The sequence below is a fragment of the Agelaius phoeniceus genome, chromosome 5 (assembly GCF_051311805.1).
Source record: "Agelaius phoeniceus isolate bAgePho1 chromosome 5, bAgePho1.hap1, whole genome shotgun sequence".
Lineage (NCBI taxonomy): Eukaryota > Metazoa > Chordata > Aves > Passeriformes > Icteridae > Agelaius > Agelaius phoeniceus.
Window position 1 is genome coordinate 26,681,845 of NC_135269.1, and position 18,612 is coordinate 26,700,456.

The 18,612-nt window shown below is 44.7% G+C and overlaps 1 protein-coding gene across 1 annotated transcript; it reads right to left on the reverse strand.

Moving 5' to 3' along the window:
- Positions 1 to 168: 168 nt before the first annotated feature.
- WDR91 (WD repeat domain 91) lies at positions 169 to 18,596 on the reverse strand. The gene is made up of 15 exons (XM_054631482.2): positions 18,411 to 18,596; positions 16,606 to 16,785; positions 15,417 to 15,624; positions 14,499 to 14,581; positions 12,218 to 12,342; positions 10,294 to 10,471; positions 9,868 to 10,026; positions 7,637 to 7,836; positions 7,031 to 7,181; positions 5,486 to 5,580; positions 5,009 to 5,177; positions 4,195 to 4,303; positions 2,643 to 2,755; positions 1,687 to 1,884; positions 169 to 814 (listed from the first exon to the last, which is right to left on the reverse strand). The coding sequence occupies exons 1-15, from the start codon at positions 18,531 to 18,533 to the stop codon at positions 650 to 652; spliced, it is 2,256 nt and encodes a 751-aa protein (XP_054487457.1). The 5' UTR covers positions 18,534 to 18,596; the 3' UTR covers positions 169 to 649.
- Between the last annotated feature and the right edge of the window lie 16 nt (positions 18,597 to 18,612).

Genomic DNA, 18,612 nt, shown 5'->3' on the forward strand with positions numbered 1-18,612 from the left:
AAATGCAGTTGTTTTTGTTCCTGGATGTCTGGTTCACCTTGGTGTGCAGATGTGGTGCTGGAAGCACCTGGTGAAAACACAAGAGCTTTTTTGCATGCAGGAGACTTGGCACATCACTGCCCTCACCACCCTCCATGTTTTGCAGCAACTGCTGAACAAAGCATAGAGTTCAAATGCAAGGGAATATTTTCTTTTTACAGAAAAATACCAAATAAAAACAAACTAACAAAATCATAAGAACAAATGTTATACCAAGAATACTCTGGTTTCTCATCAGCCTTTCCAGTTTGAGTCATCTTACTGTCATGCACTGTGCTGCCTCATGCTTGCTTCCTCCAGCCTCACCTTCTTCTGCAGAACCCTGACGTGACCACAGCCTTTTAGCCACGTGCTACTCAAGACTCCCTAACAGAGGGAAGTCCAGCTGCCACAATGGATTAGTGGAGACTTATTTTTCAGTGCTGCCACTGATCCAGTCCCATACTGGCATTCTGTTGCACAGTGGTTTGGCAAATGTATTTATCAAGAGGCAAAAGCTACAATGAGAAGAGGGACTTCGCTTTGCCTTCTCTCCCATGCAGTTTGTTCCTGTGAGTTAACACTGGGTTTGTCAGCTCTACTGCTCTTTCCCCCTTCAGTACTGTCCAGGTTAAGACTTTTGAGCCAGTAAGGTTGTTAATTTAATTTTCCCATCCATAGAAGCAGTGAGGCAGGTCCCGCAGTCCATGGCTGTGCTCCAATCCACTGTGACAACAGGAGCTCGGTGTCCTCCCAGGGAAAGGCAGCTCTCCAGAACCTTTTCCTCACCATTTAACTAAAAAGAAGGAAAGCATAAGATTTTAAGGAGGTATGTTTCTGCAGTGGGGGCAATGCACCCAGGACAAGCCAAAGCCTGATAGAGACACTCTGTCTCTAAGAGCATGCAGAAAGCACACTAAGTAAGCAGAAAATCAGAGAGATACCGAGATGTGTGTAGCACACATGGGAAAGGAAGCTTCCAGTCTCACGACAGTACCATGTGCTCTCAGGCAGCTCAACTTCTGACATCAACTGAACTGCAGTAATTGAACAAGGCAGACTAAGAGCATACACCGATGAGAAGCACATAAGCCTAAGCTATAGCTCATGTTAGTTCAGGTGCTCTGAGTGCTCCAGATGCAAAGTAAAAATTCCGATTCTAATCTGCCTTGCAAGAGCATGGGCATGTGACAAGTAACACTTGTTAATGAAGCACAGAAATTTAGGCACTTAGAACCATTCAGCCTTTTCCTTTGTTTAAATTCAGTACATGGTAAGGGAAGAGGATCAGGCTGGGTCTAACATAGAATCAGCAGGCACAAAAGGCAGATTGAAAATGAGCACCAGTCAACAATCATCCATTTGGCATTGAACTGGCATGTATCCATACATTAAAAAAGTAATTAAAACTTTGTCCTAGTCACTTGGACACTAAAAGCTAGGTTTTAAGAAAGAGCACAAATACTCCAGCTGTAGGACACAAACACTTGCTGTACACTCACTACATACTGCTAAAATGCACACTGTGTGAAACTGAGCAGCAGCTTTGACAGAGCCAGGATGGGTATGTGCTGCTTAAAAACTTCCAGTGGCTGCTGTTGCACCCTTGTAATTAACAGAAGTTTGTATGGATACTTAAGAGTAGTCCTCATCACTTCTCAGACTTACCTTAAAAATTACTCCCCCAGTAGAAGAACATGTCAACATGTAATTGCCCTCAGAGTCAAAAGCAAAAAGCCGTCCTCGTGGGAACTGGACTTGCTTGTAGCCACTGTACCCAGACAGAATAAAAGGACCTGTAGCTTCCCTGGGAAGGTCATACTCAGACACCTTCAAGCCACTTTTATGGATGTTCCACTGAATAAACTAGAATGAGAAAAAGAGATGAGAAAAGCCTATAATGAAATTAACTGGGATGCAAGTGCAGTAGCCTTTTTTTGCTTTTAAGCAAAATAGTGGGTATTCCTCACAAACAAAGATGGCATTTTGACATCTATACCTAATGACTATATGTATTAATGCTGCAAAGGCTGTAGGAGTGCCTTCTATCCAGGCAAAGATATGCCCTGCCTTCCTCAAGCACTACTGCCTATGTGTCTTTCCATACTGCATGCAGTACTCTGGTGAGAACTTGCTTTACTCCTCAGCCAAAGTCCCTCCCTGAGCCACACCTCTCTCTACTGCTGAGGACTGAAGAACTGCAGAAATTGCAGTGTTTATAATAAACAATAATAACAATTACAATAACAATTATAAAGGGAGCTGCTGATGAGATTTATGCAAGGTGGTCAAGGATACGCCTCCCTGTGAATCCCAGATCTCAAATGTGGTGATCTCAGGTCAGAGAAAGGTCATCCTGACATGGACTATTTAGAAAAGGGATATCACCAACAGGAGGATTTTCACACAAGGTCAAAGACTGCTCCAACTATGAACACATTTTTCAGCCACTCTCTCTGCAGATTACCTGGAGCAGGGTGGTACTGCACACCTAAGACTGCAGTTAGCAGCCCACGTTTCATCCAGAATCTGAGCATATTTTTATGATTGTCCCCACTATATGGAGAAGACTCCAGAAGTAACCTCTCTGCCAGCTGAGCAGTAGGAGGCCATCCCCAGCCTACCTTGCCATCCTCTCCTATGCTGTAGACTGTGTTCTCATCATAGCTGAACTCCACGGAGTAGACTTCCCCATCGTGTGCCTTCCAGCTCATGGCGCACCCGTGCTGCTGCATATCTGAGGGGAGAACCAGCACTGAACACTCCTCCTACTCACACAGAGCTGAGGTGAAGAGAGGGAGGCCTTTTATGTTCCTGAGGTCTCTGTGCCAGCCCTCCAAACCAGCCTGGGGGAGCCCAATCCAGTCCCAGCACCCTGTGCCTATACTCCTGCTCTCACTTTGGCCACAAAAATCATTGTCTATAACTACTGACTTCACAGGGCTGCTCATACACTCACTGACAACTGCAGGCATTCTGCATCCAAGCACCACTGGCCCTCCTCCTCCCCTTGTTATCCTGCCCATCCTCCCAGCTGCTGACAGCTCTGTCCTCCCAAAGACCTGGGACTGCAGCCTCCACCTGCACCAGAGGCAGATTCCCCATTCAAAGGTAGGAGCCCTGAGCTGCCTTTATTGCAAGAAAAGGCTGGAGAGAACAAAAACCTGAGAAACACAAATTACTCCCAAAAGGAGGACTAATGTGAAACTCTTGCATTTAAATGCAAGGTCTCACATTTATTGCTTTCCTCACAACTCAGCCTCTAGTGGTACTGCTATCTGGCACAGCACAAGACCACATGGCTTAAGAGCAAATTCACTCTCCTCTTCAGCAGGAGAGAAACAACACATCCAGCAGCACTACCAGGGTCTCCAGCCAATGTCCTCCAAAAAAGTCTATGTCAATTCACTCTTGAGAGCTCCTGTGGAGACAACAGCTTCCACCTTGTTCTCCAAGCATATCCTACAGCTGCCTCCCTGCTATGGGGAGCCAGCTGAGGACTAGGGACCACCTCACTACTCAGTTTCACAGAAACATTTAAGTTAGAAAAGACCTCCAAAATAATCAAGCCCAACTTTAACACTGCCAACTGCACCACTAAACTGCACTCCTAAGTGCCACATCTGTAACATCTTTTAAATACTTCCAGGGATGGTGACTCCAGCACTTTCTTGGCTAGCCTGCTCCAGTGCTTGGCAATCCCTTTGGTGACAGAAGTTTCCCTAATATCAAATCTAAACCTCCCTCGATGCTGCTTGAGATTGTTTCCTCCTGTCTGATCCCTTGTTACCTGGGAGAAGAGACTGACCAACACCTGGCTACAATCTCCTTTCAGGTACTTGTAGAAAGCAGTAGGGTGTCCCCTCAGTCTCCTTTTCCCTAAGCTAAAGAACCCCAACTCCTGCAGCCACTCCTCACGTGCTCCAGACCCTTTACCAGCTTTGGTTTTGTTCTTTGGACATGCTCCAGCCCCACAATGTCCTTTATGTAGTGAGGGCCCCAAAACCCAACATGCTGCTTTGAGATGCAACCTCAGCAGTGCCAGGAGCAGGGGAACAATCCCTTCCCTCATCCTGCTGGCCACACTATTTGTGATCCAAGCCCAAATGCCAGTCTTGGCCACCTGGCCTCAGAGCTGGCTACCAACCAATGCCCCCAGGTCCCTTTGCACTGTACCAAAGAGACGAACAATCCCATCTGCAGCCCCGGTGACCAGAAGGTTGCCATTGTGGTTGAAGGCTGTGCAGTTAATAGCAATGGGCTCAGGCTCCAGGGAGAACTGCAGCTGGAAGGGAAAACTTGCATTAGTGCTGAGAAAATGGAGCTGGGGGCGCTGAAGAGCTGAACTCCAGGGGAAGGAAGAAAGAAAGATAGATGGTATTTAGTAACAAGAACTCTGGTTTGGAGCCCTACGCCTCTAATGACTACAGACTTCAAGGTCCGGCAGCGGCATTTTTCTGTGACACTAAACCAGCAATTCACCTCAGCCAAGCCACAGCTTTCTTGGCCATGGCCTCAAGGTTGCAAAACCAGCTTCTGGCAGGCATTAGCTTGAGTATGTTGCTTTCTCCTACATGTCAGGGACAGCACTTCACTTAAAAACAGGGAAGGCAAGGGAAACAGCAGCAACGAAAACCTTTCAGTACAGCTCAACTGGAGAAAGCCTCAGCAAAGCGTCATTCAATCCACTTGGGATATTTCCAGTCACAAACTGTGCAGCCAGAATAGAAACAAGGCCATGGACTATTCTGAAGAATTCCTCAGAAAAATCCCAACACACCAATAAAACAAAAAAACTTCACCCAATCCAGCAGCTACTTACATTATTTATTTTTATCCTGAATGTGACAGAGGGAAAGGAGGAAGAAGGAAAAGGAAGGGTGTTGAAAAGAAAGTCAGCATAATTTAGAAAGAGGGCTCCTAGACATTGAAACAGAAGACACTCATTCTCAGCAAGGAGACTGAGAAAGGAAAGAAACCCAGCAAGTACCTGCTGTTTCATTGTTTTAGTGTCCCACAGTAGCAGCTTCCCAGGAACTTGGTTCATGCTTTTGCCCCCAGAGTTGATTACTGAGAAGTCAATGTGGGAGACAGGGCTCTGGGCTGCTGCAGAGCAGACGAAGGAGGCACCACTTGGGCTGCAGGCAAGCGAGAGGATCCTGAAACACAGGCACATGGTCTGAATCACCTCTCTCCTGCAGCTGCCTCATGCAAAACACTCACCTACAAGCTCTCCCATTAAGAGTCTGCAAGACAGGGTGCACTGTAAAGGAGGGCAGATTCATCTGCTTAGTTTTTGAGTGTCTCCCATTTACCTGAACAGTTTTACACTGTTCAGGCAGGGACTGCCCTCTAGATGAAGGCTGGATAGTCCTGCAGTTGCAGAAAAGCAGCAGGAACATTAAGATGTTTACTATTAAAACCAACACCACTTATTTATATACAAAAATCAGTATTCCAGAGTTACCTGGGCATGTCTTCATCAATGCTGATTTCACAGAGATTCTTCTTTGCTTCTGTGTCATAAAGACGAACTGTCCCGACCCCACTGCCAAGCAACAGCTTGAAACCAGCAAGGAAGTAGATGGAAAAAGTGTGAGTGAGCAGTACAATGATGCTGGCCAACAACCACCAAGACTTAGTAATTTTTTTTCTATGCATTCAGACTTAATATTACTCCATTATAGTATATCCTGTCTTCCTGTGCAATCACACTGAGTGGGACTACCCCAAAGCCACAGAAGTCAGAGTAAAAACCCTGCTTCCCAGTGAGAAAAAGATCTAATAGGCACCAAGGTGGCATAAACACCACTTTTTAGATCATGGCTCAACCTTATGAGATGCAAAACATGTATGGAGTCTCAGTATCTAGGGGTCCAAGTAAAGAGAAGCTTAAGATTGTTAACTGTGTGGTAAAGAGAAATTCAAGCAGAAGCCAACTCCTTTCACCCATGGGAGGATAAAAATCATCCAGAAGAGCTCACACATGCTTTATCAGTGGTGTTACAATTTCAATTAAAATGTAAGTAATGAAAAGATGCATTATAAAAGAAAACTGAGCAAGCCAGATATTTGTCACTTCAGTGCCTAATTTGCTGGTGCATCCTACATGTATTTCAGAATGAAGAATCTTTCTGTTAGCAAGAAGAAAATTAATTCCACAAAGCAGAAGAAACATCTTCACAACAAACAAAGAGCAACAACTGCATTGACAACTTGCTTTCTAAAAGCCAAAGAAGAGACAAGCTTTAGCACCAGCTCTTCACAGGTGGCATTTTGGGGTTAGCAAGCGACACATTGTCAGTGCCAAAATGTGAAAAATACTGCCTCACTTGCAGGCCAGCCTTCTCATACAGCCTGTATCTGCCAAGGGAGGCCATGAAACACTAGCAACAGTGCAAGTACTCAAAGGAATGCATATCATTTAAGGCTCCTCTCTAGCAACAGAATTAAGAGAAAAAGGGATGTAGGAAACACTTAAACTTCCATGTTATTTAAACAAGACCCAAGCTCCTCATGCACACACAAACCCTCAGCTCTTAAGACACCAGTCTAGAACTGGCCATGGAGCTTTTTTCACACCTTTTTACACACAAGTAAAATGCCACCCCCACAACCCTGTTTCCTCTTCTCTGCTGCTGGCTCAGGCTATGAGTAAAGGTCCACAGCTCTCTGCTGCAGGCCTCCCACAGGCTGTTGTACTCAGTTGCCTCTGCCTGTCTTTACAAGTTGCTGTGTAAACTGTGTGAAGACAGGCATTTCTCTCAAAGGCACTACTTCTATCCTGCAGCTGTACCACACTGCACTTCAGAATTTCTGTTTCAGGGCAAGCAGTGGTGAACTCCTTGCTCAATACAAAGCATACACTCCCCACTCTAGCTCTTTTTAGAGGCTTTGGTTCCCTGTGGAAATTAACTGCTGCCCCAATCTTATCCACAGTGCAGCTGTCTAGAAGTGAACATGCAACACGGCCCCAAATCACCTGCTGCACTTCCACACACAGACTACTCACCAGCCGGTCACGCTTGGTGGCCCATTCCAGGGACAGCAATGGAGATTTGGAAATGGATGAAGCTTTTGTTTGCATTATGGGGTTAAAAGACCAGACTTTGATGACCCCATCCACATCCAAGCTGGCCACCCTCCGTCCAGAACAATCAACCCTGTGTGTAGAATGAAACTGATGGGATATTCTTCTCCCTCAAATTCTTAGATGTAACCCACTAATCCTTCCTTTCCTGGCCACACACCAGTTCCTTCTGCAGAAATTAGAACTTCTTTGCACTGCTTCCTGCTCACTTCACAGTAACTGGCACAACAAAGCACACTAAGCTCCAGACATAAAGCATAATGCCCTTAAAAAATACCTGCTTTCCAAGAGACTTTCCTCCTGGCTAGCATTGCCCAATCACAAATATCTCTGTCCAAAAATCTTTGTCCTTTTTCACACGTAGCACAAGCTACATGTTATTTTCAGTCACACCAACCTGACTGCCCAACAACTGAGAGTACATGTCCAATGTGCTGGACAGAACAGAGGCTGGGAGAAAGAGGGCAGACACAGCTGATCCTTCTGCAGAGGCTTCTACAAGACAGCCCTCTCCTGCCAGTGCCATACCTGCAGTACATGATGGATGAGTGGTGCTCCCCATACTCCTCCTGGCTCAGGACGATGAAAGGCTGCTCCTGCCGGACCCCCACAGCCTCTGCACTGCTGCCAGGCATTTTGGTTGAAGTCTCTGTTTGCTCAGCATGCAGCTCTGAGCACGGTTCTGCCTCAGCTGTGTTAGTATCTGTTTTCTTCTCAGCACTTTGGCCCTGAAGGAAGAAATCCTGTGTGAAATACAAGGAAGCAGCTCCATAACAAGCTCCTCAGCTACCCCAGTCTGCTGGGAGAAAAAAAGAAAAGAAGCTGCAACAAAACAGAAGCATTGTCAGACTGACACTCTTTCTGCCAGGGACCTTTCTGAGTACAAGGACCATGTGTTGCACAACTGCACTATTTAATATGACCTGCTTAGTTGTTGAGTCCCTTATATCCCCCTCCATGTGCCAGCTATATACTTTCCTGTAAGAATTAAAAGAACTGTAACATTTCTAGCATACCTCAGCCAATATCAGAGGCCCATTTACATGCCATCAGAGCTCAGATTCACAAGAAAAGCAACATATTTCAAGGAATTCTTGCATTCAGCAATATAAGTTAAGTCTGTATAATATGCAGTTCAGCAAACCTGCAAAAAACTTGGCTCTTAAGCCCCAGTGGATGGATTATCCTCATCTGCCAGAGGTTTAGACTGTGCACACTGGAGTCACCACTGCAGCCAACTGACTGATGACAACAGTAGAGCTGACACATGAGTCCAAAAGCTTAAAACCCAATTTGACAGGGCAGACAGAACAAATGGAGTTTTAGGAAGTGACAGTATCCGAATGAGACAAGATCTGCACTGCAGAAATATTTGGAAGCAGCTCAGTATTCCCTTGCCACCAGAAGTTGAACAAGAAGCAGGTACAGCACATAAGGTGGTAAACCATCTGCTAGCATTCTTTTGATAAACCATCCTCTGAAAGCTAAGTGTCCCCAAAATGGTATTGGTATTGATGGTTATGAATTCCTGTTCTGTAACACATGCTTGCCTAATTTACAGTAGCTTCTCATCAGGACCAATGGATCAAGCCCTGCATAATCAAATCATCTGAAATCACAGAGCTGGAATAGACTGGGAAATAAATCCAAGAATTATTCTGCTAGTTAATATGGGGAGGTAACAACCAGTTAATGACACTCATGTGAAAGAAAACAGTGCCACCTTTCAGTTTCTTTTTTGCTCACATGCTTTGAGTACAAGAGAAAGTTAAAGAGTATCAAGCTTCCCCAAGAGCACAAGGACCAATCTTTACACATCCCAAAAATCACTGCCTTAACAGAAGTAGAAAAAGGGAAGTGAAAGGAAACTTACTAAGAAATTGGGCTTTGCAATTTTCCAACCAACGCTGAAAGTGTTTTAGATGAACCATGAATAAAAAAGTTCTCTCAAGGCCTTGAATGCTGAGTGAGAGTAACATCTCTTTAACCAGCACTCCCACACACAGAACAGCCACACACTGGCCAAGGGGCAACAGTCCCTCAGCACTGTCTCTCCACAAGGCAGAATGTCTCATACAGACAAAATAACAAGGGCTGAGCCTGTGCTCTGTAGTTTTTGACAACATAGCTGCTGAAAGCCAGACAACACACAGGTGAACAGAAGCAGTGTGCTGACCTTCAGCAGTTAAAATCCAGGACACAGGTTTATTATTTCATTAGATTTTAAAGCAGGGCACACCCCCAGGCAAAACTGCAACAGTAAAGTACAAAAAACTCCAAAAAGTAAATGTTGCTAGGAAAGCAAGTTCCATTCCTATATAGGAAAATTTTATATTAGTTTTTATTGTCCTGCACAGGGCCTGTATAAGTCAGCTTATGAACCTACAGGAAGAGAACTCACTTTGGCTGGATGAGTGAGCCAAGTTCATTACCACCGAAGAATGGGGATTTTAACATGGTATTTGAACACAACCATTGAAAGTGAATAAAACCTTAATGAAACCTCAGGACCAGGCTGTTGAAAAACACAGAGACAAAAGAATTCTTCTTCCACCTGAAATGCCAATACTGATTAACTTCCAGGGACACAGAAATAAACCAAGTGCAGGAGTTGGATTAACTATAAACATTAACCTTTGATACAGTTATTCCTGACTAGCAATTCCAAAGCTTAAAGGAAATACTTGCACTTGTTTTACCCCCTAGTTTTACAGAAATGCAAGCCTTCTGCCTCCCAGCCCTGCAGTGCTGACCAGTACCTGGAAGGTCCCTTTTGACAACAATTCTTTCCTTTCTTTCCCGTGCTCTTGCAAGCGCTTCTGCCGCTGCTGCAGGGAACTGGACTCTCCTGCCACTAAACCACTGAAGTGGCTCTTCCCATCCTTAGAGCTCACTGCTCCTTCTTTTCCTTTGGCACTCTGGAAAGCAGAGAAGTGACTGGGGAAAGTTATGCTTCAATAGGCTGCAGAACAAAGAGCAAAAGAAGCGGCAAAGCAACCAAGCACCTGCAAGAGCTCCACAAGCTCTTAGATAACAATAGCTGTTCTTGTGCTGCATTCAGGCCCAGCACACATTTGCAAGGCAGGAAAGGACATTTCATTTTTCAGGTGGAAGCAGAACCTTGGAGCAGTGCCATGCTGCAAGTTAATTCCTTGGAGACTGAGTAACTTTCAGTTGAGAATTACCTGGTGATTTGTTGGTTCTTTCTTCCCTAGCAGCATACTGCTAGCCTGCATTGGAGAAGCCCCACTTGAATGGATTGGTCTGGAAGGGCCCTTTTTACTTTGGGAGAGAAAGGAGGACAGAAAGCCGCCCCGGGACTGAAGAGAATGTGCTGTACTTCTCTGGTTGCAGGTCATATCACTGATGAAAAACACAAAACACCACCAAATAGAGTATGAAAGTGTAGCAAGGCAACCTGCCCAAAGACCACCCAGTTGAATGAAGTGGCAGCTGTTTGAATCACTGCAAGACAGATGTTCATTTGCAAGCCACTGCACCGCTATGCACTAAAACCCTATTTGAAAATATCCTGTTAGTGCCTGGAGCAGGTCATTACAGTTACTGTAACCAAAAGCTCACTTCTCAGACATGCCACTGAGACAGTGAGCTCAAACTGTTGCTGAATCCCCTTTAGAGCCACCTAAAACTCCTCCCACTGTTTGTTTAGAAAGACCCTAAGGGAAAGGCAGGGAAATTCAGATTTCTGTAGGACTTATTCAGATGGGATTCCCAATTGATAGCATAAAACAGACCTACTTTGAGAGACTTTCAGCATCCAATATTTCACCAACACCCTTTGATAAACAGCAAGTTATGTTGAACAATTTTATGGCAGAAGCCTTCAATCTCTTAAAATCCAGACCCAAAGAAAATAAGAGAGCTACAGCCCATTTGTATGATTATAAACATCTCCCTTTTCAGTCCACAATGCCAAGAGCAGCAGCTGCTTCCCAGAACATAACTGTCTGACCTCACTCTGCTACAGTTTCCTCTGAGAGCAGAGTGGCAGCAAGGGCAAGGGGAATACAATAATCTTCACTGTCTATCCACTCAGCAAGGATGGAACTATTCTACCAAAGCTGGGCTTTGGGTTAAACAGAGACACGAAAATAAGCAACTGAACTGGTCCCCAGACTAAGAGATAAGCTGCACATGCAAGAAATGCCACTTCTTAGGCAAGTTTTTCTAATTCAAATGGAGAAAAATAAATACAGGAATAAATTACCCCATCCCTCAAGTCACACTCCTCCATACATGCAGATAGCATCAGGGCTTTCCACATAGTTAAAAAAACATATCACAAACTAAACTCTGTAGCCTGTACTGTACAAAGACTGCAGAGCTGTCACCAAGATAGTTCAATAAACACTTAAGTCTACCTAATAAGACAAATTTTAGATTGAAACATTTTGTGTGTAGTACCTGCTACAATTTCTATCTGCCACTGGCAACAGGATAATTTAATCAATCCTATTCCTGTCCTGTACTGGAGTAAAAAAATAACAGTTAAAGAAGCTGTATCACTGTGTATATTGCCTAATTTCCAGAGATAAGCACAAAAGAGATGTAGCCTAAAACACATTTTTAACTGCAGCAAGTTCATGAGGAAATCTGTGCATAACTGAGCCTCACAGAAGAGAAGCTCTTTCTGCCTTGACTTTACAAAAGCAAGAAAACATCCCTGTGTAACTAGAATCCTTTTGGGTCATACAGTAACAGTATCTACAAAACAACACAGGGCATTCACCTATGGCACTACAGGCACTCAAGTAAATGGAATCAAGAGCCAATCCACTTCACTTGAGCAATACTGCAGGTACTGCACTGCTGCCAATGCCCTAGATGCCCAGAACACCTCAGTGCAATGCTGACAGCAGAGCAGAATCACTTCCATGTGTGCTTGGGCTCTCACTGGTTTGCAAGAACCTCCCAAAAAAGATGGGAGAGACACCTGTCATGAATTCCATTAAACCTACTTAGGTCTGCCTGGATGTCTTTCTGCATTGAATCCCAGGGCAGGGAACATGGAAATGACCCTCCAGGAACCTCCCTGACCCAACAAAAGCAGCAGAGCCTGTCCCCAGCTCTTCTCCTGCAGGCACTCACAGCTCAGAGTCCCCCAGTCGATCCATGTTGGCCACATATGCAGGCAACTTGTGATGCAGAACTGTTTGTTCCACCTCCAGTTCCTCTTTCTTCATGCGGGAGGATTCAGCCTGCAGAGCAAACAGCTAGGACAGGAGAAAAGAGCCAAGTAAACGCGAGGTCACTGAGATTCACCTCCTTCCCACTCACTGAAGTTGTTTACTCCTTTTATTTCAACAGCTCTAGAAGGGCGGGGAAGGAAAAAAGTTGCTCTGACTGGCTGAGCACCACATTAGTCCAATTAGTCAAAACAATCAGTACTTTAGGCACATGAAACTGGAGCCTACTTAAAACCCTTCATTCCTCTCCTGGGGCTGGCTGTGGGAACATCAGTGGTGCTGGGAAACAAGAGCTGGGCAGGGCAGAGCTCACCAGTCCCTCTCTGTGCAGGCAGTTTGAGGCCAGGGCAGGGCAGGCACGGAGCCTAGAAGGTAATCTCCTTCCCACAGCCAAGGGCTTGCTGGACTGGCAGGGTGCACCAAGGTCAGGGAAACCAGGTCACCCTGAAATCCAGCTCCATACCCTGTGCAACTCCTTCCCAAGCATGATAGTGAGATTTATCTCCACATTGTGGAGAAAGGAAATCATCTCTTTTCTTCTTTACTAGAGAGGAACCTCAGGATGCAGCTTTCTGGAACAGATGTGGTTTATGCCTGTGACTCTTACAGAAAGAGTTCATCAAGCTTTTCTGTTTTTGTACATTTGTTTTTCAGATATATTTTTTTTTCTTTTTAGCACACTATTTAAGGAAAGAAAATACAGGAAGAAAAATGAGCTTTAGAAATCTTAGCTTGCTATGTATATATTTGCATTGTTTCAGCAGCATAAAACAGAATCACTACTTAATTTCAGCTAGCATAAAATTCAGTATTTATTGACATCCTTTTTTAAAAGCTGTATTCTAGAGGTAGCTGGTTCCCCCTCTGACCTGAGGAGTTGACTAAAAGGGAAAGTCTAGTTTTACTTCTGTCAATTTGTCAGATAACTTTAATCCAGACTGCAAACGATACCAGCCAACATGCAAAACACAAACCATAGGTTTATTCTGACTAAAATTAAAGAACACAAAATTTGAGGAAATAAAAGAGCTCTATTGCAAAACATATCTCATCTTCTGTCCCTACTCACTGACTATCTTTGCAGAACCCTCCTGTCAATGTTTGACTGACCTTCTAACTCCATACAGTACAGAGTGACAAATCTTGGGGTTTTTCCCAAGAACTGCCTCCTTTTTGAAATCAATTATTCTATTTAACTTCTATTTCTAGGAAAGTGTTGAACAGCTATTAAAACAGTACAAACAGAAAACACAACATACAACAATGTTTTGTAACACAGGAGGTAAAGCACAAACTTTACTGAAGTATTTATATAGAAAGAGCTTTTCTTGGTATGTTTGAGGAAGCAAAATTAAAGTTCTGCTTACATGAATAAGCCTTCCTACTTGTATGTGATCATCCACATGTGATCTACAGTTTAGAAAGTTCTTAAACTGCAGATTTCACAAATTTCTCCAACAGAAGTTATACATGGAAATGACTGACCCATGTTACACCCTTTCCCTAAATATCTGCTGATGATACTGTCAAACAGAAGACATGGAGCGGGGCAACATTTTGTCTGAACTAATAGACCCTTCTTATGGTTTACTGTAAGATCTAGAGTTGGGAAACAGACACTCACAACACTTCCATTAGTTGGTCTAAATTGCTTTAAGTACATATCAAACATGGTGAAGGGGCCATTTCAGAAGTAACAGTTTCTGTCTCTTTGCCAGAATTTACTACCCATTTCTAGTGCTTCTATTTCTCTATCAGCTAAAATCTGGAAGTGACTGAATACTATTCACAAAATCAGCCACAATTCCTTTCCAACCCATTCTATAACTCTACGACACACATCCCTAACCTGCTACCAGTTTCACCTTGTTTTAACTTTGCAGTGTAACAGAAAACAAGTTTGTATAGTATTCAGTCACCTGTAAGACAGCACAGGGAGGGGAGACAATCACCTCCAGCAGAGGGACAGGAATATCCTAAACACACATTTCACGATATGATCACAACCCTAAGTTTACTGGAAATAATGGAAAGATAAATCAAAATAAAACAAAAGACTTAAAGAATCTGCCTTAGAATAACTGCACCAAACAGAACAGTTACAATGTTCTCGAATGGATGGAATCAACTTAACGAAACTCACATCACACAGTCAGCAGCTAAAGAGTGATCTCAGTTCTGACCTTATGTCGCAACGATTCATTTTCTTCTTGGATGAGACTGGTCCTGAGACATTCAGCTTCAAAGTTCAGTATGACTGGAACTGGTAAGCAATGTTAAAGAAAATCGAGGTGATAACTTGTGTACACCTGGCTTAATCCTAAAAGCGAGCACTCCATACTGGCCATTTATCTGTAAAAACAAAGCTGCCCAGTCCATACAATTAGCAAAAAGTATGTGCATGACCAGATGATTAGCAACAGCTTAAGTAATTAAGTCAATTTTTCACTTTGCTGTTGCACAAACTATTTCATGTGGACTTTGCAAGGAATTTTAGATTATTTCTTTTTAGAGTAAGAAGTGGAGGGCAAGACAAGTTCTATTACTGCTTTGCTGTACACTGAACAGTTCAAGATGAGCTGTATTCCAACTGCAGCATAAGCCTGCCCATCACCAAACAAGATAGAACTCTGTAGCGTGGGGCTAAAAACTTATTCCTGCCAAAAATCAACTGCTCTATTATAATGAGCTGTCACTAGGCAATGTTGTGAACATAATGTACCCAAAGAAGGATCTAACAGCAGATGCCAGTTCAGTTATGGATTATGACCCAAGGTTGTATGACTGTTTTGTACTATGTCAAGCAAAGAGTAAAACCATTTCAGAACAAGATGTGCACAAGATTTCTAGTCACTAGCATGAGGATGATTCAGCATCAGCAACAACCATAATTGTTTTGCCCAGGGAATACCACATACCATCAGATAATTGAGCAGTAACTATTCCAATATCCTCTGGTAAACGCCAACTTTCTATTAAGTCTTGGCTGTAAAAAATCACCTGAAAGCAGGAAGTTCCATAGTACTATATCCTTGGCATAACTGATGAAAATGTAACACCAGGGCAAGGGAGATTTAACTATTAGTTGAAAAGAAGGATATGCATGCACTGAAATAAGACACTCAGGAAGTTGTGCAGAGACACGATGAAGGTATCTGCCCACTGGCGCGAGAAATAGGTAGCAAAGGTGGGGTTGGAGTCTGGAGCAGGGAGGAAGGGCAGGACAAACCAATCCTTCCACTCTGCCTGGTTCTGGAGCTCAGAAGCCTGCTTGAGGAAAAACTCCTGCGCCTTGTCATTGCGGCCATTCTGAAACACAGCAAGAAGAACAGGGCTTACACTCTGTTAATGCCACCAGATTAGGTCCAGGAACGTTCGCTTTTTGTTATGAACACAACTATTTTCACCACCCTGACACAACAAGTGGTTAGTTACAGATTGACCAGGAAACAAAAGAATCCCAAATATGGTAGGAGAAGCTCACAAATGTACTTAATCCAAAAGACTTCTTTAGAGTCACCACAATCCTGTTTAAAGGCTGAGACCAATCGAACCAAACACACTGATTTCAGTTAAACCAGTGCAAAGTGCACTAACATAAGCATTCGTATACAGGACCAAAGTATAATTCAAATTACTTAAGTCTACAGCACATACAGCTTGAAAAGGTTTCCAACTGACACATTATTCAGACAGGACTGTCACACCTCAGGGTAAGCACATGGCAAAACAAACCATGAAAAAGCACACTTCTAGTAAGATGTATTAGATTTTGACTTCTCCACTAACACCTTGATCTCCAGTCAGGGAATGGAACCAAGAAGAATCAAGGGGAGAATATATTCTACTGACTTTCCAGGGTTTGAACAGAAAAAATCTCTGTTTCATTTTAAGCTCACACTCACTATTTTCTATTCTATTCATAGCAAGCAAAAAGACATTAATTTTCTCTTCCACATTTCCTTGTTCCAGTTTGAAGCTTGTGTTCTCTGCCAGTATCCAAGTTAACTGAGCAGGATGGAGCTAACAGTACTGTTATCCCTTCTGAGGGAAACCTGTCTTTATGTGAGTGTGACTATCTTGCACCCAGCAAACCATGTTTCCCTACTGCCCGAGTTTCCTTATCCTGCACACAACCTTGTCATGTGAGTCTGCATCAAACTCCTGATCATGACACATGAACTGCTTGTTCCTAATCCAGCAGGCCTGGCAGAATCTCACAGAGGCAGTTTATTGCTTTGGTTTCAGAGAGCAGGACCTTTATAAAGAAGCCTAAAAATGAAACCCTACCTGGATAGCATGGACCAGGTAGTATCTGAACAAGCTGGTTTTCAGCTTGTTCACCGTTGGCCGGTACACGTCCTCCAGGCGGCTGAAAAGGCGTCGGTCCAGATAACTCCAGTAATCCCGCAGGGCAGCCAGGTCGTAGCTCTGCACAAACTGCTGCAGCTGCTCCACTATCTTATCCACCTAAAGAGGGCAAAACAGGGACACTTCACTCATGGGAGGGCTCCTGAGGCACAAGACTTGCTGTAACTTAGTGCTGAGAAGCTTTAACTGTACAATCCTTATGCATTAGCCAATTTCTAATCCTGGAAACACTGTGCATTTTGCATTAGCATTCTTCCACTCTGCAGCACTTTGCAAAGGAAGGAAAAAGAAATATGACAGAGCATAGCCAAACAGATTTTGACAGGGATATCACATTTTGTTGAACCCAACTGATGGATTTTTTTGCAAGTAAGCAAAACTTTCCACCTCCTTTAAAAGTGTGTTGTTAATAATAACAATAAAAAATTAATATGATTAAATGTTTAAAACTCAAGTGCAGCACCTGAAAAAAAAGTATTATTTTTAGACTAAAAGGAAAAACACCTGAATTTAGCCAACAGAAAGAGGAAGTCAGTTCTGCTCCATTGCAATTTTTGAAGTACCTTTATCTTTAGTAACATCATCTACTAACAAGGCAAGCATAAAATTTTGCAGAAGAATTTTTTTTTTGCCATTATGTCTCTTTGGAAATCATTTCTGCAGTATGAATAAGGCACAATGGTAGTGTGGGAATAGATTTTTTGTTCAGTGGTTTCTGATGGCCAAGACAGGCATCGGAAAAAGAAAAAACTGCATCCTGTATAAAATTAAACTAAGGCTGTTTAATATGTGGTTTGTTCTCCCCTCATCACTTAGTATCTTAGGACATACCCAACTTTTATCTCTGTGGCTTCCTACAGATATAGAAAACTAAAGTTTGTGACCCCAGTAGACCGTTCTTGGAGAACAATTTAGATTAAGTCGCCAGCAAAGTGCGGGTGTTTTAAAAAAAATAAAAGCAACATGCTTTATTAAGGATAAAAGTAGTTTTATTATATTGCTGGTCAAAGAAAAATCTGACTCTTCAAAGTACTATATTCGGTGCCCAAAACTGTTGCTACAGGAATACAAAGCTCACACAACGGACTGAAACTGGATTTTTGAGACTGGCAAATTCTGAGACGAGTTAGTCAAGGCAGCTGGTACTCAGGACATACAAACTAACAAGCGGAGCTGTAGAGCCACTGGATAAAAATCCCATGACCAAGAAAAGATGCAGGCAAAGGAATGTCCTCCTGCCCCCTCGTTCCACGGGTCTCCTCCGTTCTTCTCGAAGCCGAGGATCCGCGGGCGGGTCACAGGTCGGGCTCCCAGCCGGCCGGGCTGCCCAGCGGCGCGGGGCGGCTGCCGGGAGCTGCAGCCCCCGGCTCAAAGGCAGGCGAGGGGATGGAGCCGCCGTGCTGCGCTGACGGGCCCTGGAGCCGGGCGGGAGGGGAGCCCTCAGCCGGCTACAGCCCCGCCAGGAGGCTGCGTGTCCCTGAGGGGCGCGGCAGGGCGGCCGGGGGGCTCCGGGATGCGGAGTCCCGCCTGCGGGCCGGCCGGGCCCCGGCGCCCACCGCAGCCCAGCGGTGGCTCCGAGGGCTCCCTCCGCCGCCAGGCCCGCTGCCCTCGCCCAGCCCCCGGAGCGCCAAGAGGCGCCCGCGGCCCGCCCGGGGACCGCGTCCTCCCAGAGGCGCGCCCGCGCCCAGCGCCCCGCCGGCAGCGGGGATGCGCTCGCCACTTACCCGGAAACCCTTCTCCCGGTCCGCCTTGATTTCGGCATCCAGCTGCTTCAGGGCGGCGGTGAAGCCGCGGAAGAGCAGATACTCCCGCACCAGCTCGTCCGTGCGCTCCGCTGCCGCCGCCATGGGGGCCCCGCGGCGCCGCCGGCACCGCCCGCCCACGGCCGGGGCGGGGAGGGGAGGGGATGACCCGGCCCAGACCAGC

Coding starts and splice junctions, on each gene's coding strand:
- WDR91 (XM_054631482.2), bottom strand. CDS start 18,533: ATGGCGGCGGCAGCGGAGCGCACGGACGAGCTGGTGCGGGAGTATCTG. Junction 10,027..10,293: donor AAGAACCAACAAATCACCAG/GTAATTCTCAAC, acceptor TCTGCTTTCCAG/AGTGCCAAAGGAAAAGAAGG. Junction 2,756..4,194: donor TGGGATTGTTCGTCTCTTTG/GTACAGTGCAAA, acceptor TTCTCCCCTCAG/ATATGCAGCAGCACGGGTGC.